Source organism: Aquarana catesbeiana, linkage group LG01 (assembly GCF_042186555.1).
Source record: "Aquarana catesbeiana isolate 2022-GZ linkage group LG01, ASM4218655v1, whole genome shotgun sequence".
Classification (NCBI taxonomy): Eukaryota; Metazoa; Chordata; class Amphibia; order Anura; family Ranidae; genus Aquarana; species Aquarana catesbeiana.
The window spans coordinates 947117451-947143929 of record NC_133324.1 but is presented as its reverse complement, the minus strand read 5'-3'; the positions used below and the strand labels follow the sequence as shown (position 1 = coordinate 947143929).

Genomic DNA, 26479 nt, shown 5'->3' with positions numbered 1-26479 from the left:
CCTGGATTTGCCATATTAGAAATACTGGCTGATTCATAATGCTGGGACAAATACTGTTAGAAGATGCTGATGTCAATTCCAGCCACCTGTCTGTCTGTTGCCTGCTAGAATGTGTATTGTAAATAAGTCTAGTATGGGATCTAAGAGTCATTAGATCCCCATTGTTGTTTGTGTTAATTAACTCTGCTATTGTGTTGATTTGTGGTAATGTTGATTGGGTTTTCTGAGCTACAAGACGGCCAGTCTGGCCTAAAAGTCATGTCTGAGTCATCTAGGCTGTCTAAAGGGATTAGTTAATTAGCCCATGTTAATTAGGTTTCTGGTCACAGGTGTATGTTCAGAGTAATATGACCAGGAGGTATACACCTCCTCTTTTACTGTATAAAAGAGCCTGTATTCCTTTCAATAAATGAGATTCCTGGTTGAACTTACATACAGCCTGCCTGGTGTTTGTTCTGAGCTACACAACTGGATTAGAACGGCACATAGCTGTAGTTCTAATCCCGGAGCATCGGATGACTGAACCATCAGATGTTGCGATCTGCAATCTGATTCTATAGCCGCAGAGGAGTGTCGGGAGAGTGGAACCGAGCGAGCAGGGGCTCGTTACATTGGTTGGCAGCCGTGGGATTTGCTCTCCAGTTACTGGGACACTCCAAACCAGCCTGCAGGAGAGCCACGCTGAAAGACTTACTTGAGAGCCATGGAGGGAATGGTGGGATCGTGCTTCCTTGCTGTGAACACATCCAAACCATCACCTGGATCCAAGGTCCAGATAGCAGGAGAGGAGAGGTACAGATACCAGCCACCATGGAAGAGGAATTCAGAAGGAGGTTGCGAGAGATGCAGATACAGCACAGAGGACCAGTATCAGAGCAGGTCCTGCTAGGATGGTTTGATTCTATCTGCTGCAAACTTTGCAAGGAAGCGCTAGCCCGTGAGCAGCAAAACCAGGGAAAAGTTCTCCCCTCCATCCATGTAAGGTACTGGTCGCAGTATGAAGTGCGAATGCTGTTATTGGGGGAACAGCCTAGCCAGGAGTGGATAGCTGAGTTAAGCAGGCTGATCCAGGCAGAAATGCAGTTGGACGAGAGCTACAGAGCCCTCCAGTGGTATGTAGCCCAAGTGTGCCCGTGGACAGCGGATGACAGCCCCACAGAAGGCTTTGACTACGATGGCCTGGGATTGTTGTACTGGAGGCTGTACAGGGACCCTGACTTTGGGAGTGATCGGGAGTGGCGTTTGGAGGAAATAATGGAGCACAGAGAGCGAAGACTGAATGTCTCGGAAGTGCACTGGGCAGAGGAAGATTTGGAGTTTCTGGCCATTCAGGAATGGGAGCTTGAGATGCCCTACAGACAGCTGCTAGACTCCGCTCAGCAGCAGGGTGGGGCTCCCTTTGCCTGGGACTATCAGGAAATACCAGTTGACAACTCTGAAATCCTGGCTGAAGAGTCGACAATGTGGCAGAGTAACAATGTGCTTTGCCAACCTGCCCCCACAGCTAGGGAGACGGAGGTCTTATAGTGGATGCAGCAAGTGCTGACTGACCTTGATGATCCTGTTTCTGCATGGGATGATCTTGGATGGAGGAATGTGCCTGTCCAGCAGCATGCCAGAGAATCGGCAGTGGAAAATCTGAAGATTGCCGTCCCCAAACCTATACCAAAGTGCTGACATCAGGGCAGAGCTCTGCTAACCTCTGCCCAGCACTGATAGCATCTTCTGGGTTCCACGGAGAGGAGATGGTGAACCTTTATCCCCAGACACCAGTTGCAGAGACAGGGGATTTGATAGACTTTTCTGCTGAGGAAGAACAACCTGGTGAGCCTCCAGCAGAAGAAGAGCTGTTATTAGGGCCAAACTTCACTGTGCTCTGCCCAGCACCAACAGAAGTATCTGTGAAGTTACAAGGAACTTCCCCAGCTGAAGCGCTGGCAACCGGACAGAAGGTCCAAGATCTCTTCCCTACACCTGCGGCGGTTCTGGAGGCTCAGGGTGAGAAGGAGGTGGTCACTTCCCAGCAGCAGATCAGGATACAGGGGGAGAAGGGAGAGGAGGTGTTCGTCGTCCCTCCCCAACAGTTGGCCAGGGTGGAAGAAGTGGTCTTTCCTCCCCAGCAAAGATCCATGCACCTGGGAGACAGTACCACAGACATATCATCCCAACATCCAGATGAGGGAATGGAAAAGGAAGCAGCCGGATCACCTCCCCAATGGCAGCTACACAGCTTGGGAGTGGAGGAAGCCAGCCTCCTGCCCCAACGGTTAGCTGGAGCGGAGGATGCGGAGCCCCCAGCAGAAGTGCTGGCAACAGGGCAGAGTGCTACCAACTTCTGCCCAGCACCGGCAACAACTACAGAGTTCCAGGGAGGTGGGGCAGTCGGCCTCCCTCCCCAACAGTTAGCCGGAGCAGATGGTGTGGGGTTTCCAGCAGAAGGGCTGGCAACAGGGCAGAGTACCGCTGGACTCTGCCCTCAACTAACAGAGGATGGATTTCCTGTGAAGGTGGATGGGACTTCGGTCTCCACCTGTGTACCCCAGGGATGCTGGGCAGTCAGCCCAGATCCCCAACAGCATGACGGAGTGAGCCCAGACACCCTGTCTTCTCTCCAGCGGCAGAAAGCACTCCAGGGAGAAGGGCCAATCCAGGCCTCTCCCCAGCAGCAGATATGTTCTCTGAGAGAGGCAGAGGTTGGCTGGGTGAGTAATGTTTTGTTTGGAACAATTTGTTTGGGGTACTGTGTGGGTACAGGCATTAGAGGACTGGAACTACTGACTAACTTCGGAGTCAACCCGTCTTGGGTCTCCTCCTGTGTTAGTCTCCTGCCGAAAGGGGAGAAATGTGACAGAACTATCCGGAAGAGAGACTTTTGGAGGGGACTGAATGCTAGCCTCTTGCCGATCGATCATGGGCCCTGGCATTTGGGGGAAAGGTGCTCTTTGTGAGCTGTATGCCTGGGGACCCTTGAGCTGGTATTACTGTGGATTCGGGTCCTGGTCCCCCAGGACACACAGACTCTGGGGACCCTGGATTTGCCATATTAGAAATACTGGCTGATTCATAATGCTGGGACAAATACTGTTAGGAGATGCTGATGTCAATTCCAGCCACCTGTCTGTCTGTTGCCTGCTAGAATGTGTATTGTAAATAAGTCTCTAGTATGGGATCTAAGAGTCATTAGATCCCCATTGTTGTTTGTGTTAATTAACTCTGCTATTGTGATAATGTTGATTGGGTTTTCTGAGCTACAAGACGGCCAGTCTGGCCTAAAAGTCATGTCTGAGTCATCTAGGCTGTCTAAAGGGATTAGTTAATAAGCCCATGTTAATTAGGTTTCTAGTCACTGGTGTATGTTGATATGAGCAAGAGGTATACACCTCCTCTTTTACTGTATAAAAGAGCCTGCATTCCTTGCAATAAATGAGATTCCTGGTTGAACTTACATACAGCCTGCCTGGTGTTCTGAGCTACACAACTGGATTAGAACGGCACATAGCTGTAGTTCTAATCCCAGAGCATCGGATGACTGAACCATCAGATGTTGCGATCTGCAATCTGATTCTGTAGCCGCAGAGGAGTGTTGGGAGAGTGGAACCAAGCGAGCAGGGGCTCGTTACAGTCCACTTTTAGGCGATCCCTGAAAACCCATCTGTTCAGAGAAGCCTATCCCACTTCCACCTTACAACTGTATTTCCACTATCTCCATCAGGTCATCCCCCACAGTTATTACCTTTGGTATTATTTGACCCCTGTTGGCTCTAATGAGCAGGGCTCTCTGATTCCTCCTGTATTGAATAATATTGTAACTGTGCTGTCTGCCTCCATGTTGTAAAGTCCTACGCAAACTGTTGGCGCTATATAAATCTTGTATAATAATAATCCAACGAGCAGTTTTGTGGGTTATCTGGCTTGACTCCAAATACTTTCTTTTCCATCAAAAGGACTAGCACTTCCTAATATTATGATGTATTACCCAGTAGCACAATTAGCTCTATTAACCTCTTAGCATGCATCCAGCAATGTTCCTTTGTGGGTCAGCATTGAAGCATGCCTGATAGCACCAATGGTAATAGATACTATCCTTTGGAACTCCCTTGCTTTATGCAAGCACATTACTAACCCAATACTTACACATTCCCTTCTAAAACTTCTTCTCAAAAAATATGTGGAAGCCCTTTTGCAACCATAGTGAATAAATCTTCTTCCTCCCCAGGATATAATGAACCTGGTAGAACAAGGCAGTGCTATGTAGTTTGTACAACTGAAAGTAGAACTAAACCCATCAATTTTAAAGTGGTTGTAAACCTCACACATGAAATATGCACAAAGCATATCCCTTTATAGTGTGTACTTGTCTCAAGCCAGAGCAATAAGTAATTTCTGTCCACTCACTCCTTCCTCTGCTATCAGAATGAGTCACTTCTGACAAGTTTTCCTGACACCAAGGGAAAAGTGGGGACAGGGGAGGGACCTCCAGCTGATTGACAACCTCTGTTCTGTTCCTGTGTGCTGTGTGGAGGGGGGTGTGTCCCTTCCTACCAATCAGCTTTTTAGAGCTGAGAGATCCTGTGCAAATTCTGCACTTTGAATGCATGTATAGGACAGATGGCTATAGATAAACAGGTGCAACTTATATAGGAGGATTTGTTTAATCTCTGTGTATCACCTGAGGTCAGTCACTTCACTGGATATATGTGAGGGTTTACAACCACTTTTCCTAAAACAGTTACATTCAAAGCATGCTATGAAATATAATTATGACAGCTGGTTGTGCGCTCAACTGAACTATCAAGGCTATTAAAATTCCTTATAACTAATAAGTAGAACCTCAGAAACTGCAGATCTAACACAATTGCGGCCCATACATTAGGGGCACACGGGCGCCGCCCCCCCATCCATGCATCTGGCCCCCCTAATCTACATACAGGGACGCCAGACGCATGGATTCCATTGGAGGGGGTGTGTTTTTTTTTTTTAAGCATGTGATTAGAGCCAGAGGCTCTAATAGGCTTCAAAAAAGGGTGGGCTCTGGGCGCAGCCCGAAGCCCACCCAGTTGTGTGATGATAGCGAATGAATATTAGTTATCACCACACTGATCCTCCTCCCCGCCAATCAGGACGCGGTTCTGAGAACCGTCACCCGATTGGCTGAAAGGACAGGCAATCCTATTGGATGCCTAACAGGAGAAGAGAAGAGATGCACAGCGGAAGCTGCTGTTATCTAGGAGAGGAAGACAGGAGTCATTGCCTGACCCACAGCTAGCTGCCCGTCAACTGCTGCCTGACCCACGGCTCGCTGTCCGTCACCCGATGCCTGACCCACAGCTCACCACCTGTCACCCGATGCCTGACCCACAGCTCGCCGCCCGTCACCGATGCTTGACCCACAGCTCACCGCCCCTCACCCAATGCCTGACCCACAGCTCGCCACCTGTCACCCGATGCCTGACCCACAGCTCACCATCCGTCACCCGATGCCTGACCCACAGCTTGCCGCCTGTCACCCGATGCCTGACCACAAGGACGTCACCCGATGCCTGATCCACAACTCGCCATCCGTCACCCAATGCCTGACCCACAGCTCGCCGCCTGTTACCCGATGCCTTACCCACAGCTCGCCTCCCGTCACCCAATGCCTGACCCACAGCTTGCTGCCTGTCACCCGATGCTTGACTCACAGCATGCTACCCGTCACCCGATGCCTGACCCACAGCTCGCCGCCCGTCACCCGATGCTTGACCCACAGCTCGCTGCCTGTCACCCGATGCCTGACCAACAGTTCACCGCCCATCACCCGATGCCTGACTTACAGCTTGTCGCCCATCACCCGATGCCTGACCCACAGCTCGCCGCCTGTCACCTAATGCCTGACCCACAGCTCGCCGCCCCTCACCCAATGCCTGACCCACAGCTCGCTGCCCGTCACCCGACGCCTGACCCACAGCTCCCTGCCCGTCACCCGATGCCTGACCCACAGCTCCCTGCCCGTCACCCGATGCCTGACCCACAGCTTGCCGCCTGTCACCCAATGCCTGACCAACAGCTCGCCACCCCTCACCCACTACCTGACCCACAGCTCGCTGCCCGTCACCCGATGCCTGACCCACAGCTCACTGTCTGTCTCCCGATGCCTGACCCACAGCCTGTCACCCGCTACCTAGATGGGGTAAGTTCCGGACAGACCGGCAGACAGCGAGCGGGTGCTGGTTAAGTGCCTCTGGCCGCCCAGGGCAGGGCCAGTACAAGGCAGGGGTGGAAGGGGCACGTGCCCTGGGCGCTACCATTTGCTATAGGGGGGGGGGCGCAGCCTGCAGGTGACGTTCTGCCACGCCCGCCGCCCGCCAATGTGTACAATAATACAACAGTCCAGTGCATTTACAGTCCCCAGCGGCACTGTACAAATTGCCTTTGTGTGCTCCTGCATCCTCCCTTCCCTCAGCACAAACTACACTGTTACAGTTTACTCCCCTATGGAGGAGTGCCGTAGTCCCTGCCAGCGCCGTGACGTCACACACGGCCGGAGGTGAGGTGGGAGGATGCAGAGGAGCGCAGGGAGGCGGGAGCTGTGTCGGCGCGCTGTCACCTCAAGGAGCGAGCGAGCGAGCCGTGCTGAGCTGAGCTGAGCTGAGCTGAGCTGAGCTGAGGAGAGGAGAGGAGCTGCTGCCTGCCTAGCTGGCTGGCTGGCAGGCAGGCTCTAGTAGCTGCTGCTGGATTCAATCTGGAAGGAAGCGAAGGTAGAAGATTGCAGTGCCCGTGTGTGCCACTGCCAGTGTTCTGACTCAGATCTTCAGCAGTGGTGGTCACTGGTCATTAACCTCGCCTCAGCCTCAGATTTATTAATCTGTTTTTAGTGTTTACTTACACAAGTTCAGAACTTCTGAGTCTGAACTTGTGTAAGTAAACACTAAAAAACAGATTAATAAATGGCTGGATTGGGGGAGGGGAGGAGGCTGAGGCGAGGTTAATGACCAATGACCACCGCTGCTGTTTAACCACTTAACAACCGGCCCATAGCCGAATGACGGCTACAGGGCGGTTGCTTAACTCTGGGAGGACGTACTATGACGTCCTCCCAGAATTCCCCTCTCGCAGCGCTGTGGGCTGGATGTGTAGTGCCCACAGCGCTGCTCAGTGACATCCAGCCATCCATCCATGCTCAGCCATCCCTAATGCTCTGCAATGCCCCACAATACTCTGCAATGCCCCAGAATACTGTGCAATACTCTGCAATGTCCCACAACACCCCGCAATACTCTGCAATACCCCGCAACACTGTGCAGTACTCTGCAATACCCCGCAATACTCTGCAATACCCCACAACACTGTGCAGTACTCTGCAATACCCCACAATACTGTGCAATACCCAGATATACTCTGTGATACTCGGCGATACCCCGCCATACTCTGCAATACCCCGCAACACTGTGCAATACTCTGCAATACCCCACAATACTGTGCAATACTCTGCAACACCCTGCAACACTGTGCAATACTCTGCAATACCCCACAATACTGTGCAATACTCTGCAATACCCCACAATACTCTGCAATACCCCACAATACTCTGCAATACCCTGCAATACCCCACAATACCGTGCAATACCCCACAATACTGTGCAATACCCTGCAATACCCCACAATACTGTGCAATACTCTGCAATACCCCACAATACTGTGCAATACCCTGCAACACTGTGCAATACTGTGCAATACTCTGCAACACTGTGCAATACTCTGCAATACCCCACAATACTGTGCAATACTCTGCAACACCCTGCAACACTGTGCAATACTGTGCAATACTCCACAATACTGTGCAATACTCTGCAACACCCTGCAACACTGTGCAATAGTCTGCAATACCCCACAATACTGTGCAATACTGTGCAATACTCTGCAACACCCTGCAACACTGTGCAATACTCTGCAATACCCCACAATACTGTGCAATACTCTACAATACCCCACAATACTGTGCAATACTCTGCAATACCCCACAATACTGTGCAATACCCCGCAATACCCCACAATACCCCACAATACCCCGCAATACCCAGCAATACTCTGCAATACTTTGCAATACCATGCAATACCCTGCAATACCCTCTGATACTCGGCGATACCCTGCCGTACTCTGTAATACCCTGCCATACTCTGCAATACCCCGCCATACTCTGCAATACTCTGTGATACCCAGCCATACCCTTCCATATCCAGCCATAGTCTGCAATACTCGGTGATACCCAGCCATGCTCAGTTATACCCAGCCATGCTCGGCCTCTGTTTGTGGCCAGGCTGTGGAAGTCTCACACATGTGGTATCGCCGTACTCAGGAGGAGTAGGAGAATCTATTTTGGGGTGTCATTTTTGGTATGTACATGTTATGTGTTAGAAATATTGTATAAATGGACAACTTTGTGTTAAAAAAAAAATGCATTTTAACCACTTCCCACCCGCCGGTTGTCATACGACGTCCTTGACTTTGTGCGGGGATATCTGAATGAAAAACGGGGGGGGGGGGGGTGCAGTTTGCCATCTTCGCCCTGGGCACCAAATGGCCTTGTCCCAGCACTGGCCCAGGGGGAGGGGGTTGTTTGCTGCCCCCCCCCAAAAAAAAACACCAGCTGCCACTGATCAAACAGTAGTTAAGATGGCAGCTTCATTGGATATAGTTCCTCTTTAATTACTAGACAGGGGCTTTACAATTTCTCCTCTATGCAATCCACCCAGCCCCATGCCCCTCCAATGGAACTGCTTCATTATTTGCAAATTCACAAACACGCAGCCTAAAGCACACTGACTCCCTGCTGGCTCTTACTGCTTTCTAACTTATAAATCTCCATGACCCATGTTCAAAAAGGTATTTTTTCCACAAATCCCACAAATAGAGCTTTCTTTTGGTGGTATTTGATCACCTCTGTTGTTTTTATTTTTTGCTAAACAAACTAAAAAAGACGACATTTTTGAAAAAAAAAAATTTTTTCTTAGTTTCTGTTATAAAATTTTATTTTCTCCTTCACGGACAGGCACTGATGAGTTGGCACTGATAAGGTGGCACTGATGGGCACTGATGAGGAGGCACTGATATGTAGAATTGATGGGCACTGATAGGCGGCACTGACATGCAGCACTGATGGGCACCGATAGGTGGCACTGATATGCAGCACTGATTGGCACTGACAGGCGGCACTGGGCACTGACAGGTGGCACTGATGGGCAGCACTAATTGGGCAGGTACTGACAGGTGTTAATGCTGGGCACTGATTGGCACTGTGATGGACACTGATTGGCACTATAGGGGGCACTGATTTGCACTGTGGTGGGCACTGATTGGCACTTTATTGGGCACTGGCAGGAGGTTATGATGGGGCACTGACTGGGCACCGATTGGCAGTTTATTGGTACATTTGATGGGGGCTGTGCTGATAATCAGTGTGCTGATTATCAGCACAGACCCCCTCTGACAGGGAGAGCCGCCAATCAGCTCTCCCTGTCAGTGCAAACTGAGGGATGCCATTTATGGCACTTCCTGGTTCACGCGATGATCAGCTGTGATTGGTCACGTGGTAAGAAGTCTCTGTCAGAGGCTTCTTATCACAATCGGAGATGCGGGGTGTCAGACTGACACACCGCACTCATGATCGCTGTGCTGTGTGCCGCCATGTTATCCTGCTGGACGTCATATGACGCCCAGTCAGGATAACAGAACCACTTCCCGACCGTCAATCTGTTGTAGGCTGGGCGGGAAATGGTTAAATCTGATTTTTTTTGCTTTTCACATTTAATTTTAATAAAATGCTTTTGGAGTAAAAATCTAAAGATAGTTTTCTATTTAAGATACATTAATAATTTATTTTATTCAGCATGAAATGGAGCTTAGTTCTGTAGCATGAGGCTGTATATTCTGCAATATTTAAATTTTTGGTAAACTCATTTAATGAATCCAAGCTCTGCAAGCTGAGATAACATGAACTGCATTGATGCATTCGCACAATGTCACAGTAACCATGAGATAAAATAAAGTTCAGGAATATTCCTTTATCCCATTTGTTTTGCAAATCTATGTACACTACAAACTGTATGATTGAATTGGTTCTGATATCGCGGTTTTAAGCTTAAAGGGGTTGTAAACCCTCATGTTTTTTCACCTTAATACATCCTATGCATTAAGGTAAAAAAAAACCTGGAAGTGACCGGCCCCCCAGCCCTCCCGTTTTACTTACCTGAGCCTTGGAACTTGACCCACGGGGACGTGCCGTCTTTCTGCTCGGGGTTGTCGGCTCTTGATTGGATAGATTGATAGCAGCGCAGCCATTGGCTCCGGCTACTGTCAATCAAATCCAATGACGAGGGCGCCGGGGGGTGGGGCCGAGTCCTGCATTCGGTCTCTATGGACGCCTAATGCTGGACTCGGGAGAGTGCCCGCAAGGTAATCCCCCGGGAGAGCACTTCACCCAGGGGGTTATCTGATGTGGGGAGGAGCCACAGGAGATGCTGGGGGACCCCAGAAGACCAGGTTCGGGGCCACTCTGTGCAAAACGAGCTACACAGTGGAGGTAAGTATGATATGTTTGTTATTAAAAAAAAAAAAACCCTTACAATCACTTTAATATTCTTCATTTTGTTTGCAAATATTAAAGATTCTAACTACCAGCAAGAATAAGTCCTTACATTTAAAGAGCATCTGTCATTTCAGATCCATCATGGCAGCTCCTGTTAGCGGGCATCCACTCACCTGCTGATGCCACGTCCCTCACCTTGTTGTGTCCCTGCCGCATCACCAGCCGTCCCATTAAAGTGAATGGGACTGTCGGTGGGTCAACAGAGGGTCAGAGGAGGAGCGGCTGTGGGGCAGAGATTACAGTTGCTCTTTAAAAATGATGATTTAAATCAAGCCTTGTTACAAGTGATTTAAATCAACTTGATTTCAATCAAATCCACCCTGTTGGTGGGCTTTCCCTAGAGTCAAGCATTTCTGGACCAGAGTCTGTCAATTAATATACTACACTGGGGGCCATAGCCTCCCAGAGAATCCATATGAAGCCTTACTCAACCAATGGGGTGTACCACTAATTAATTTAGACTTACATTTTTTATTTTCACAGCAGTCAAACTGAAATGGGAAAACACTGTTATTTTTACAGCAGGAGAGGAGAATCAGGAGTTGACAGGCAGGAAGGGGAGGGGGAGGGGGAGGAGGACAGAGGGAGACACAGAAGAGCAGGCTGCGGATCACGGTGGCATGTAAACTGACCACGGTGTCAGGGCTCAGCAGCCATGATACACCGTGATCAGTTTGCATAGGAAAACTGGCAGGATCAGTGCCAGAAACTGGCAGGATCAGTGAGGTAATTCAGCTGATACATAGTTACATAGTTAGTAGGGTTGAATAAAGATACCAGTCCATCCTGAGTGCATGTCTACAATTGTCCCTATCCCTGTACATTGTGTTTTATTAAGATGCTTATCTATTATTATTATTTATTTAGGGTACCCATATAGCGCAGTCAATTTATGCAGCACTCTACACATACATCGCACACTCACATCAGTCCCTACCCTCAAGGAGCCCACAATCCAAGGTCCCCAACTCACATTCATATACTGGGGCAAAAAAAAAAATTGGACAGAAGCCAATTAAACTTACCAGCATGTCTTTGGCGTGTGGGAGGAAACCAGAGTACCCAGAGGAAACCCACACAGGCACAGGGAGAACATGCAAACTCCAGGCAGGTAGTGTTGTGGTTGGGTTTCAAACCAGCGACCCTTTTTACTGCTAGGTGAGAGTGCTAGCCACTACACCACTGTGCCGCAACACAGGATACAGGGGGCCAAATTACACAGCGCAAGCACTGTGCTGTATAAAATGCTTTAAAGGAACAGGATCCATTTTTTTTTTTTTTTTAGGTTAAGTGCTTTAATGCAGAGAACACATTAAAGCGGAGTTTCACCCGAAAATGGAACTTCCGCTTTAAGGGACGGTGACCCCCTGACATGCCACATTTGGCATGTCATTTTTTGGGGGGGGGGGGGGGGGGGGAGCGGAAACCCTCTTTTTAGAGGGTTCCAGCTCCCACTTCCTCCCAGGGAAATGCAGGCGCCGGAAGTCAGTTCACCTCTCCCCCCTCCCTCTCGGCAATCATCTTGGACACGTCACAGGTCCCACATGATTGCCCGGCCAGTCACAGCGCGCCGCTTGGCACATTCATGCAATACTGTATGGTCATGCAATACTGTACCCAAACAAAATCTGCGTCCTTTTTTTTTTTTCTATTCCATTTTATTTTATTATATTCTTTAAGAAACAGTCTAAGTATGCCATCTTATTTATACCTTACTGTAGTCATTTCAATATGTTTCCATTTCAAATTCAAATTCATTTTCAAATTTATTTTTGAATTCAAGCAATTTGTTTTGTAATAATTTTTCTTTGGATTTGTTTATTATTGAGATTTGGAAATTGGGATACATCTGAAAAACTAAAATTTTGTTCAAATTTTGATTTGTAATGAAACAAATTGCACGTTTCTAGTCAGCTTTTTGTGGTTTAGTTAAAAAAAAAAAAACAAACAAAAAAACCAATCTTATGTGTTTTTACTCCTTGAAGGGAGAATATTGATTGTGGAGATTCTGTGCACCTATGGCCAGCTGTTGCATGTTAGCCTGGAGAGTGTAATTTCTTTTCATTTGCAGCATTTGTTATAATGCGGTCATTGGCCCAACTGTAACGAGCCATCATACTATGATGCAGAGTGCTATCTGTAGATGTCACGTCAGCTTATTTTGTCACCTGATGGTGTTGGTCTTGATTCCTGAGCAGTGTCTGTAGCTCCAAGCCCCGCCTCCACAGTGACGCTGGGTTTGTTCACATCCGTATAATAAGCCAATAACTCTACATCTCGCTCAAACTTGTGACCCTCCACCAGTGACACCTACAAAAGGTAAAATAACATAATTGTAATTATAAATAGCACATTTGCTGCCGTGGTAAATCCATCATCTTCACTATATGGGGGGGGGGGGGGGTGGTGGTGGCATGAACACATGAGAACACTGCAAAATTATAACAAAGGAGCTCTTTTTCGAACCCAATTTGCCATTTTCTTTCACAACATACATACAAGACTTCATGGTTTATTGACACTTTTCAACCCCGACAGCATTTATTAGAAGTAGGTGCCCCACTCACCTTGCCACTGGTCTTGTCATTATCTGTGTATTCCAGGGGGGTGATGTTGCAGTTGGACTCGATCTTGGCGATCCCATACGCAGATTGGAACTGAGCATTCAGACTGTACGGGATCCCACTAATCGGCACCTGCGGACGTGTGGCTGTTATGCTGACATTGTGATCTGGAAGAGATAAAATGCAGAGTCATTCAATGTTTCATATTTTGATACATTTCGATCTATTAAAAGTGAACTTCATCTGACCTAAAATGTTTCTAGCTTTATTCAAGCTCCTTGGATCCAGGCTGTGAAAAAAGACCTTGACTTCCTTCCAAGTCAAATTAAATCCCCCTTCTAAGCGCCCACTAGCCCACAAATTAAAAGGGACGTACCTGTACGCCCATTTGCCCACCGCTGCCATTGTGCCAATGCATATCAGCGGTCGGCGGTCGGCAAGTGCTTAAACCGGATCTTGACTGCATCTGAGGACCACAAACCAAACACACAATTTAATTCATTTTTAATATTCAAAGTAAACTTCCCCAATCCATCCATGTCTCCGTGCTTTATTTTTTTGAGAAATCACTTTTAAAAAACAACCCTCTACCATTTCTTGCCGGGTCCCATTTTGAGTAAGGGCAAATGATTTATGTAGCATTAACTTCCTAGAATCTATCTGCCCTTAGCTCAAGCATGCATGCAGGAGGGTGTGCTTAGCTGAGTAAACCCCTCCTCCCCACCTGAAGGCTGCTGGGATTTATGACATAATTTGCCTAGGTAAGAAACCAGGAAGTAAGTGAAGAAATGTAGAAAAAAAAGTTTAAAACAAGTAAATATGATATGCTTTCCTATCTATTTACTACTGCTAGCAGCATGAGGATTAAAAATAATCAGTGTTGATTAGGAGTTCCACTTTAACAACCTGCCGTCCGCGATATAGCCGAAAGATGGCTGCAGCACGAACCTAATTTGCCGGGAGGCAAATTGAGAGACTCGGCTGATCACAGATCGGAGAAAGGGGTCGAACCCGACCCCTTACCACGTGACCAGCTGTCAGCCAATGACAGCTGATCTTGTGATGTAAATAGAGCCGGTAATCGGCTATTTTTTCTCCTCATGCTGGGAGTGTGAGGAGAAAAAAAAAGCCGATCATCAGCAGCTGTGAGAGGGACATCAGTCCCGTTCATGGAGAGCCTCTGTGCCCATCAGTGTCACCTACCAGTGCCCACCAGTGCCACCTACCAGTGCTCACCAGCGCCACCCATCAGTGCCCACAGTGTCACCTATCAGTGCCCACAGTGCCACCTATAAATGTCACCAATCAGTGCCTCATCACCAGTGCTGCCTATCAATACCACCTACCAGTGCCCATCAGTGCCACCCATCAGTGCCGTCTTATCAGTGCCCATCAGTGCCACCTTATCAGTGCCTATCAGTGTTGCCTTATCTGTGCCCATCAGTGCCCATCAGTGCAGCCCATCAGTGCCCATCAGTGCAGCCTCATGTTTTTCTTTTCAAAATTTTCTGTCTTTTTTTGTTTGTATAGCAAAAAATAAAAACCCAAGTGGTGATTAATTACCACCAAAAGAAAGCTCAATTTGTGTGACAAAAATGATAAAAATTTCATTTGAGTACAGTGTAGCATGACTGCGCAATTGTCATTCAAAGTGTGACAGCGCTGAAAGCTAAAAATTGGTCCGGGCAGGAGGGGGGTTTGAGTGCCCAGTAAGCAACAGGTTAAGGGACATAGGATTTGGAGACAATTGGGACTTCCAAAAGAAAAATCCAACTGAAGGGTTGGTAACAGCATTAAAACACTAACCGGCCCACATTACAAAACCAGAAAATTGGGAGCTCCCTGAAGCTCAAATATAGTCAGGTCCATAAATATTGGGACATCGACACAATTCTAATCTTTTTGGCTCTATACACCAACACAATGGATTTGAAATGAAAGGAACAAGATGTGCATTAACTGCAGACTTTCAGCTTAAATTTGAGGGTATTTACATCCAAATCAGGTTAACGGTGTAGGAATTACAACAGTTTGTATATGTGCCATTGCATAACATTCCACTTCTTTCACTTAAAAAACTCTCTGGTTGCTCTTGCAGTATCCTTCGGGTCATTGTCCATCTGCACTGTGAAGCGCCGTCCAATGATTTCTGAAGCATTTTGCTGAATATGAGCAGATAATATTGCCCCAAACACTTCAGTATTCATCCTGCTGCTTTTGTTAGCAGTCACATCATCAATAATTACAAGAGAACCAGTTCCATTGGCAGCCATACATGTCCACGCCATGACACCACTACCACCATCTTCACTGATGAGGTGGTATGCTTTGGATCATGAGCAGTTCCTTTCCTTCTCCATACTCTTCTCTTCCCATCACTCTGGTACAAGTTGATCTTGGTCTTCTCTGTCCATAGGATGTTGTTCCAGAACTGTGAAGGCTTTTTTAGTTGTTGTTTGACAAACTCCAATCTGGCCTTCCTGTTTTTGAGGCTCACCAATAGTTTACATCTTGTGGTGAACCCTCTGTATTCACTCTGGTGAAGTCTTCTCTTGATTGTTGACTTTGACACACATACACCTACCTACTGTAGAGTGTTCTTGATCTGGCCAACTGTTGTGAAGGGTATTTCTTCACCAGGGAAAGAATTCTTTGGTCATCCACCACAGTTGTTTTCCGTGGTCTTCCGGGTCTTTTGGTGTTGCTGAGCTCACCGGTGCGTTCTTTCTTTTTAAGGATGTTCCAAACAGTTGATTTGGCCACACCTAATGTTTTTACTAGAGGTCGACCGATATGGGGTTTTCTCTGGCCGATGCCGATATTCAGAAATCGCGGTGGCTGATGGCCGATATGTGATGCTGATTTTTTGGGCCGATATATTTGGCCGATTTTTTTTTTTTTTTCCCTTCATCTCATAAAATCTAACAGTTAGACCCCTTTCACACTGGGGCATTTTTCAGGCGCTTTTGGGCTAAAAAGAGCGCCTGTAAAGCGCCTGTAAAACGGCTCCCCTGCAGTCTCAGTGTGATATCCTGAGTGCTGTCACACTGAGGCGATGCGCTGGCAGGATGTAAAAAAAAGTCCTGCGAGCAGCATCTTTGGAGCGGTGTATACCGCTCCTCCACCACTCTTGCCCATTGAAATGAATGCGCACCACTGCCGAAGCGCCTGCAAAGCGTTTTGGCAGCGGCGCTTCAGGGGCGCATTTAACCCCTTCCTGGGCCGCTAGCTGGGTTATAAGCGCCCCGCTAGCAGCCGAATAGCACCTCTAAAATGACGGTAAAGCGCCGCTAAAGCTAGCAGCGTTTTACCATCAACTCCTGCCCGCTCCAGTGTGAAAGCAGCCTTAAGTAATAAGTGATACAGAAATTTTTTTACATTTTGAACATTAAACAAAACAAACCTCCGATCAGTTCACTTGTATGTATAATTTAGCAAAAAAAAAAAAAAACTATCTTAAAGTGGAGTTCCACCCAAAAGTGGAACTTCCACTCATCAGATTCCTCCCCCCCTCCGGTGACACAGTTGGCACCTTTCAGGGGGGAGGGGGGTACAGATACCTGTATATTACAGGTATCTGTACCCACTTTCGGCATAGATAGCCGCAGAATCTGCGGTTATTTACGCCACTTCCTGCTCCCTCCCCGCTGCCTGCTGGGAAACACACGGGTCCCAGAGGCAGCAGGGACCATCCGTATTGCGCTGCGCGACTCGTGCATGCGCAGTAGGGAACCGGGAAGTGAAGCCGCACGGCTTCACTTCCTGATTCCCTTACCGAAGATGGAGGCGGCAGCACCCGAGGACGGAGAGACGCTTCGGCCTCGGGTGCCGACATCGCGGGCGCCCTGGACAGGTAAGTGTCCATGTTTTAAAAGTCAGCAGCTGCAGCATTTGTAGCTGCTGACTTTTAAAAAAAAAATTTTCGGCGGCGCTCCGCTTTAAATATTAAATACACAAAAACAGGTAATCAAAACTTTTGGACGAAAAAAAATGGGCTAACTTTACTGCTTAGTTTTTTTTTAAATTCATTACTGTATTTTTTTTTTTAAAATTGCGTTTGAAAGACCGCTGCGCAAATACCGTGTGACATAAAATATTGCAACAACCACCATTTTATTCCCTAGGGTCTCAGCTAAAAAAAATATATATATATAATGTTTGGGGGTTCTAAGGGATTTTCTAGCAGAAAATACAGGATTTTTACCTGTAAGCAACAAGTGTCAGAAAAGATTTAGTCTTTAAATGGTTAAACTGAGAGCTTCTACACGCGGAGTTCAGTCTATTGATAAAAAGAACTTGAAAAGATACAAATGTATCTTCTTATCAGACTTGGCAGGCTGCCCAGAGGAGGAGAGAATCCTCTCCACAGGCAACTTGCATTGACTTCTATTACAGAAGTCATTTGCAAGTCACGGCTGAAGTTACAATCGGCCTTTTTTATCAGCACAATCAGCCGATGCCAGCCGATATCTGTCGACCTCTAGTTTTTACTATCTCTTTGATGGGTTTGTTTTGTTTTTTCAGCCTAATGATTGCTTGCTTCACTGATAGTGACTGCTCTTTGGATCTCATATTGAGAGTTAACAGCAACAGATTCCAAATGCAAATAGCACACTTGAAATGAACTCTGGACCTTTTATATGCTCCTTATAAATGGGATAATGAGGGAATAACACACACCTGGTCATGGAACAGCTGAGCAGCCAATTGTCCCATTACTTTTGGTCCCTAAAAAAGTGGGAGGCACATATACAAACTGTTGTAATTCCTACACCGTTCACCTGATTTGGATGTAAATACCCTCAAATTAAAGCTGAAAGTCTGCAGTTAAAGCACATCTTGTTCATTTCATTTCAAATGCATTGTGGTGGTGTATAGAGCCAAAAAGATTAGAATTGTGTTGATGTTCCAATATTTATGGACCTGACTGTAGTTGCCTGAAGGACCTTACACCTTGAAGCTGGCATTGGATGAGGCCTGAACACCCACCTGGTTAGAAAACATGCAAAACAAAAGACCAGTTGGCAGCCTTGCAAATTTGGAAAACAGATTGCCTGATGCCAAAAAGCCCAAGAGGACCTTATATGTAGTAGAGTGAGCTCAACCATAAAGCTTGAATATTGATCTGTCTGAGACACTGGGAAATGGTGGAATGAGATGTTGGTTCCACTTATGAAGACCATCAGGGATTTAAAATAAAGGGTTCGTTTTTCTAATGAAAACAGCGGCTACATAGCACATACTACATCCAAACAGTGAAAATAAATCTCCTTATGTACTGAATATGGACAGAAAGATTGGTCAACTGACTAAGGTGAACAACCGAAACTACCTAAGGAAGGGAAGAGTTTCTGGGCCTAAACATCACATTATTCTTTTGTAAGATCAGAAATGGTTCTTTATAATACAAGTGCGACCCGGAGAAGAAAAAAAATAGACGCAGGGTCGTCATGACTAAGGGAGGAACAGGTCAGGGGAAGGGTTAAATAATTAAGTAGCTAGTGGGGGTAGGTGCGTAGCTTACCTTATTGGAGTATCAAAGGCCAGGTGGTCAGGGTGGTGCCGCAGGGGGGTTTTGGTACATGCAAAGATGGGTAATCACTCCGGAAAGTTTCTTGATTGAAGAGTTCTGCTGTTCCCCTGCGGAAAGGAATACAGGAGAGAATGAGCGACTTGGAGGCCTTATGGGACCAGGTCAGGGCCGCAGCTGCTGCGCGGGGTCCGCAGTGGCTCCAACAACAGTTGATGGGCATGTTAGGGGCGTCGGCGGTTGATCCGTCTCCTCCTGGGTCCCCCCCTTCCTCTAAACCTGCTAGGAGGGTTCGCTCTCCTGAGCGCTTGAGCCCTTCTCACACCCCTGGGTCCGGCTGCTGCATGGGAGCTCCACCAGGTGCCCTCCAGTGTCCCCTGCTGTGCCACTTGCCTCTGACTCCAGCGGTGGGCCTGGGAGGAATCCCCACCAACGGCGGGACCTGCGGGAGGAGGGGATGCCACGCTCTCATCTCCCCTCCTCCCCCTCTCTTCTGACTTAGGACATGGCGGCCGGCTCTCCTGCTGATGTGCCTAGCTGGAGGTTGGCTCGATGCGGGACCAGTACGGCTGCGGGGAGGGGCGGGAGCCCTGTCCCATCTGGTGCTGGGATGTCTGCTAGTGGATCCGGAGCCTGCCGTGAGCTCAGGGCGCAACATTCCTCTGCTATGACCTCGGAACGAACGGCCCCCTCCCCAGTGGCTGGGAGTGAGGCTCTGCGTAGGAAGATTTCAGCGTCAGGCAGCAGAAAGCATTTGGCACCCTCTGCTGCTTCTCCTATGGCGATGCAGCCTGAAAACACTGATGAGAGAGTGACAGCTACACAGGGGAGTGGCTATGCCCAATTACAGGGTCGGCGCCCCCTTCCACAGCTGGGGGTGCACGGGGACCACGCAGCTTTCCAATTTTGCCTAAGGTGGACAAAGATACGCCGGGGCGCTCTGGGCCTGAGTCTACAGCGAGAAGGGCACCTGCGGCAACTTCTTTCCGTGAGTCTGCCGACAAATCCGGCGAGGTATCCACTATCCAGTGATGACGGCGATGGGCAGTCAGCGGCCGCGCACCCTGCTCTTCGGAGCCAGCTGGGATCTGGAAGGGCGGCTGCTCGAGATCCGGCACGCAGGCAGCCTGGTAAGTCACATTCTGTATCTGCCTCTTTAGCTCAGGGTGTTGGGATTGGTGCTGGTGAGCAGGGTGGGTCCCAGGGCGGGGTTACGGTAGGTCTGCCGGTAAGGGATACTGGGGATGTGTTGGGCTTAGCAGAATTTTTTGCGGGTTTCCGTGACTTGTTGGACTAATGTGCTCCGCCTGGGCCTACTGGGCCCGTTTTGGGGCCAACGGGGGCGTGGGTCCCTGCCTTGGCCACATCTGATGGCTTAGGCCGTGATGTCTTCGTCGTGCCTCGTTCTGCGCTGCAGACGGCGGCGGGCGCAGCATCACAGCATGACGGGCTTGGGCAGAAGGACGCAGCAGTGGGTACCGAGGTTGTGTTATCCCCGGCGGTAGTCAAGTTTTCTTCCCAGACGATGAAGGCCAGCGGCTCGGAGTCGCGTAAGGCTAAGGAGACTGGAGATGATGGGGTTCGTTTGGCGGATAAGGCACAAGGCGAGGTCTATGTATGCTTTGAAGGTCCGTTGGGTGTGCATCTTAAGCCCGGAATCAGGGAAAAGATTTGGCGAGGAGAATACGTGGAAATATTCTCCCTCTTGCCTTTAGAGAAGTTTAACATAGACAAAGGGAAGGCGGACGAGAGTAAGAAGGAGGAGGAGGAGAGGCGTCGCTGGAGGCTTATCCCTAGGACTCTTTCCAGTTGGCTTAAGGCCTTTGCTATATTGGCAAGCGACATCGGTGAAAGGGAACCGGAGAACTGTTCTCCGCTCTTTTGCTACTTGGACGCTATTGGGGAAGCCTATAGGGTATATGGGGGATTGGTGTGGCTTCGCTATGACGAACAGTTTAGTCAGCGGAAAGCCGTTAGGCCTCAGCTACGCTGGGACCATAAGGATATTGGGCATTGGATGAAGCTCATGGTGCAGGCACGGGCTTCGGGACAGCCCTTTCAAGGGGGGGGCGGCGGTTCAGGTGTCGCTGGACAGTCGGCCACACACAAAAAAAACTACTGTTGGCAGTTCAACGAAGGAACGTGCTGTTTTGGCGCGGCCTGTCATTTCCGCCATGAGTGCTCCGGCTGCGGGGGCTCCCACAGTTATGCCAAGTGTTTTAAAAAGGGGAAGCACCAATCAGGGGATTCAGCTTCAAAAAGGGAGGACTCCGGTAAACCTGTCCGAGATGCTACCGTACCTAAATAAGTATCCCAGGAGAGCGGCGGCGGTTTTCCTTGCCGATCGCTTTGTCAATGGCTTTCAAATTCCCTGTTCGTTACCTTTGACTGGGCCATCTGTGCCCAAGAATTTAAAATCTACATTTCAGTTTCCTCAGGTTGTGACAGAGAAATTGGCTAAGGAGGTTGACATGGGCAGGATGGCCGGCCCCTTCGATCACCCACCCATACCTTTGTTGCATGTGTCACCTTTGGGGGTGGTTCCTAAAAAAGAACCCAACAAATTCCAGCTTATACATCATTTGTCGTCTGTTGCCGGTTCATCTGGAGAGCCAACCTTTGCTGTGTTGTTTTTGGGGTGGGCAGTTTTTTGTTGACCATTGTCTTCCCATGGGCTGCTCTATTTCCTGTTCCTATTTTGAGACTTTTAGTACTTTTGTTGAATGGGTGGTATGGGAGGAATCGCAAGTGCGCTCCGTTCTGCATTACCTTGATGATTTTCTTTGTATCGGCCCCCCGAAGTCCACGGTTTGTACGGTCCTGTTACGGACGTTGGAAGGCGTCGCTCGGCGTTTCGGGATCCCTCTTGCGCCGGAAAAAACGGAAGGTCCTTCCACAGAGATTCAATTCCTGGGCATCATCATTGACACGCAGGCGATGGAGTGCCTCAAAATTGGAGGACCTGCGATTGATGGTTGCTGCGGCCCTGCAGGCAAAAAAAATTAGGCTGAAACATTTGCAATCTTTGTTGGGGAAGCTTAATTTTGCCTGCCGCATCATGCCTATGGGGCGCATTTTTTGCCGTCACCTTAGTGCCGCTACTTCTGGGGTGCGATTGCCGCATCACTACATTAGGCTTTCAGGCAAACACAAGGCTGATCTGTGGGTGTGAGATGAGTTTCTGGCTTCTTGTAACGGGAGGTCCTTGTGGATGGCCCCAGTGGTGTCGGCCTTTGACTTTGACCTGTATACCGATGCTGCTGGCAGCTTGGGTTTCGGAGCTTATTGTCAAGGGGCATGGTGCGCGGCGGCGTGGCCGGAGGAATGGCGTGCCACGGGATTCTTGAGCAATTTGGTGTTATTGGAGCTTTTCCTGATCGTGGTGGCGATAGATATTTGGGGGCCTCGATTTTGAAATCGTTGGGTTTGCTTTCATTGCGATAACATGGGGGTGGTTGCGGTTGTGTCCAGTCTGTCTGCTTCATCTCTGCCGGTGGTGCGCTTACTGCGTTTTCTTGTTCTTCGTTGTTTAAGTTTGAACTGTTTTGTGAAAGCTGTACAAGTACCGGGAGTGGAGAATTCCATTGCTGATGCCTTGTCTCTTTTTCAGTGGGACAGGTTCTGGAAGCTGGCGCCGGCGGCGGAGCAGAGGTCGGGTCCTTGTCCTGCACATCTGTGGAGACTGGCATTGGAATAGCTGGTGCCCTAGTGCAGCGCTCGGTGAGTGAGGGTACATGGGCGGCCTACTCGTCTGTTTGGCGGGACTGGTACGGATTGGTAAGTTCCATTGGGGGTTGCGATTCAGATTGGGACAGACTCTCCCTGCTGTTGTATTTGATTGGGACGCAGTTTTCCGTGGGCGCATCTGTATCCAAAATGAACCAGAGGTTGGCTGCTCTAGCTTTCCTTTTCAAGCTAGAAGGCCTGCTTGATGTTACAAAAGATTTCATGGTGCGACAGGCAATGAAAGGATTTCGGTGCAGACGTGTGGTACAAGATACCAGGCGCCCGGTGTCCTTTGAGCTGCTCCAGGACCTGGTAGGAATCTTGCCCAGGGTTTCTTCCTCCCTTTATGAGGTACAACTGTTTACGGCGGCCTTTTCTTTGGCCTTTTTTGGGGCCCTGCGGATTGGGGAGTTAGTGAATAAAAACAAGCGTGGTGCGGGTGGGTTGATGTTTTCAGATGTACAGATCGCTGCTGAGAGTGTCCAGCTTCATATCAGCAGATCAAAAACTGATCAGCTGGGCAAGGGTGTTGCCGTGACGTTGTTCAAGGTGTTTCCGGAGACCGTGTGTCCGGTGCTCGCTGTACAGCATTTCGCGCAGCATCGGGAGGGTGTGCAAGAGCCGTTTTTGAGCATGTGGATGGTTCATCCCTGTCAGTTTGTGGCGATTTTCAAACGCTGTTTGGTTGAGGTTGGCAGGACAGCTTCCCAATTTAATGCTCATTCCTTCAGAGTGGGGGCAGCTACTGAGGCGGCTTGCTGGGGATTGAGTCAGCAGGTGGTGAAATGTATAGGGAGGTGGGAGTCTGACCGTTTTAAAATTTATGTCCGCCCGCACATGCTATAATGTTGTTCATTGATATTTAATAGTTTTTTCTGGTGTTTTGTTTGTTTGGCTCTATGTTTTTTCTTTGGTTTTTCTTATTACAAGTTTTCCTCAGGGCCTGGTGTGGATTTTGGGAGACTCTTACTTCTTCTGGGGGGCGATCAGAGCGGATGCATGGCCCGAAGGGAGACAACTCGGCATTCCCCGGAGTGAAGCGGTCTGTAAATGGCTGGGAATTAGAGGCATAATGTGGGGCCGGGTTCTTCCTGACTTTCATTATTAATCAAGAGTTGACAGGCCTCCTGATGTTCTGGTGCTCTCCATGGGAGGGAATGACATGGGGGTTCTGGCCGCCAGGGACATTGTCAGGGATGTTAAATTTGATATTTTGCGCTTGATGCGTGATTTCCCTGGTATTGTCATAATGGTCGGACATAGTGGCACGACACAATTGGCGTCATGCTCGCTCTGTTGAGCGCTTGAATAAGGCCAGGATTTAAGTCAACAGGGAGATAGGATGCTTTCTGTCTCGTCTAGGGGGCTTGGTGGTTCGCCATCGGGACCTGGAGGACCTGTCTATTCGCTATTGGAGGGATGATGGAGTGCATTTGAATGCAATAGGAACAGATTTCTGTTTTTGGGATTACAAGAAGGAGTTCAGAGGGCTCTCCAGGTGTGGAGGGACTCGCTTGAGTAAGGTGTCACTCGCGTGGCGGGTCAGGGGGTCAAGGATTAAGGGGGGTTTTGGTAGGTGCAAAAGACTGATGGGTAATCACTCTGGAAAGTTCCTTGATTGAAGAGTTCCCTCCCTTCCGCCCTCTATTCTGGTTAGGAGGTGGTATTGAGGGGGGGACAATTTGGATGTTTCATTTAAAAAAATAAATAAATAAATAAATTTAAAAAATTTTTTTTTTTACTGAAATAAATAAAAAATAAATAATATAAATGTGGAAGTTGCAACGTCTTCGAGCCGGATGGGGCACAGCTGAGGACATGGTTGGTAATAATCAAAATGTGATTTAAGGACACCCAAAGACCCCCTCCTGGTGTTAAATTGTTCTGTTTGTTGTTTATTAATTTGTTTAATAAAAGGGCTGTTGTGGCCATTTAAACCCATGTCACACTGCGTTGTGTTGTTATTATAAGTTAAGGACCGTAAGTTGACGAATCCTATAGTCAAGGCTACCAGTTCAGATGCTGGCCTCACAGAAGTGATGGCAGCAAGGAAGGCAACCTTGTGAGCGTGGAAAGGGGCAAGAGCAGTTCTTTTTGTTTTGTTTTTGAGTGCAGAGTGAACTAAATTCAAATTCCACAGAACAAACGGGTAGTTTTACTGGAGAAGCTACATGAGATACCCCCTTATACAAAGCCTGAAAAGAGAAGTTCAGGAATAAAAAAAACAAACATAGACACTCACCTAGACAGCTGTAGCACCAATCCCAGCTGCAGCTCTCCTCTGCCGCCTCTAAGACCAAGAACTGAGTGATTAAAAAACTGCTTGTCACTAAGTTTTTGGTCTTCAGCCTAGTCACTGGCCCTCTGCTCTGCCCCCCCCCCCAGCGCTCACAAGAGTGCCAGGCTGTGGAGGGAGCGTGAGCAGCTGAGAAGCTGAGCCAACTGCCAGTCCAGATCCATATCAATTTAGAGCAGGGGTCTCAAACTGGTAGCTCTCCAGCTGTTGCGAAACTACAAAGTCCCATGAGGCATTGCAAAGCTGACAGTTACAAGCATGACTCCCACAGGCAGAGGCATGATGGGACTTGTAGTTTCGCAACAGCTGCAGGGCCGCCAGTGTGAGACCCCTGATATAGAACGACATCAGGTCTATTGCAGCAAGGAACACTGAAAGGGCAACAGATGTCAAACAAATGCATGGAGATTTCCAAGCTCAAACTTAACAGCCAGAGACCATCCGAATTGACCTGTCTAACAATATGTGTTAAAGTGGTTGTAAACCCACAAAAAACGACAACCTGCAAGACACAGGCATAATGAGCTAGTATGCATAGCATACTAGCTCATTATGCAATACTCACCTTAGATTGAAGCCCCGTACACCGCTCCGGCCAGCGACATCTCTCCCAGAGTTACTTCCAGGTATCGCGGGCTCCGACGCTGTGATTGGCCGAAGCCGAGATGATGTCACTCCCGCGAATGTGCGCGGGAGCCACCAGTAATGGCACGAACGTGCTGTTGCTTCAGTGCACATGCGCCGATGACGTCAGCACATGCTGATACAGGGGATATGCCGTGCATTCGGCACTGCGTCGCTTTAACTGACAATTGCGTGCGATGTGGCTCCCAAACAAAATTGACGTCCTTTTTTTACCACAAATAGAGCTTTCTTTTGGTGGTATTTGATCACCTCTGCGGTTTTTATTTTTTGTGCTATAAACAAAAAAATAGTGACAATTTTGAAAAAAAACGCATTATTTTTTACTTTTTGCTATAATAAATATCCCCAAAAAATAATTAAAAAAATTTTTTTTCCTCAGTTTAGGCTGATATGTATTCTTCTACATATTTTTGGTAAAAAAAAATCACAAAAAGCGATTATTGATTGGTTTGCACAAAAGTAATGGCGGCGATCAGCGATTTTTATTGTGACTGCGACATTATGGAGGACACATCGGCCATTTTCGACACATTTTTGGGACCATTGTCATTTGTACAGCAATCAGTGCTATAAAAATGCACTGATTCCTGTGTAAATGACACTATCAGTAAAGGGGTTAACCACTAGGGGGTGGGGAGGGGTTAAGTCAGTACTAGGGAGTGTTTTCTAACTGTAGGGGGGATGGGCTAGCTTTGACACATCACTGATCGCTGCTCCCGGGCAGAAATTAGTGACACTGTCACTAGGCAGAACGGGGAGATGCTGTATACATCAGCATCTCCCCGTTCGTCCTCTCCGTGAGGCGATCGCGGGTACCCCCACGGCCCGACTCACGGAGGTCCCGGCCCGTGCGCACGCAATGGCACGGCGGGGAATTCAAATGGGACTTACAGGTACGCCCATTTGACCAGCCGTGCCATTCTGCTGACGTACATCGGCGTGCGCCGGTCGGGTAGTGGTTAAGAACAGGGGTTTAGTCTGCACACATTTGCCCTTCCAGTGCTCCTTGCAGCAATAGACCAGTTATAGGTGGGAGCAGTGGCTATTTGTTTGTATTTTGATTATATTGGTCAGGCAAAGCACTGACATCTTT

General features: G+C 48.4%; 2 protein-coding genes across 3 annotated transcripts in view; both read right to left on the bottom strand.

Annotated features, from left to right (window-relative positions):
- The window catches only part of LOC141121389 (von Willebrand factor A domain-containing protein 5A-like), a gene marked incomplete in the record, with an annotated part of 791688 nt that overhangs the window by 407672 nt on the left and 357537 nt on the right, over positions 1 to 26479 (bottom strand).
- LOC141121405 (von Willebrand factor A domain-containing protein 5A-like) overlaps positions 1 to 26479 on the bottom strand; it is a 239283-nt gene that overhangs the window by 177623 nt on the left and 35181 nt on the right. For both annotated transcript variants that reach the window (XM_073611105.1, XM_073611106.1), the window contains exons 4-5: positions 13193 to 13356; positions 12794 to 12935 (exon numbers count right to left, since the gene is read on the bottom strand). In XM_073611105.1, the coding sequence (XP_073467206.1) occupies positions 12794 to 12935; positions 13193 to 13356 (306 nt within the window). The remainder of the gene's footprint in view (positions 1 to 12793; positions 12936 to 13192; positions 13357 to 26479) is intronic.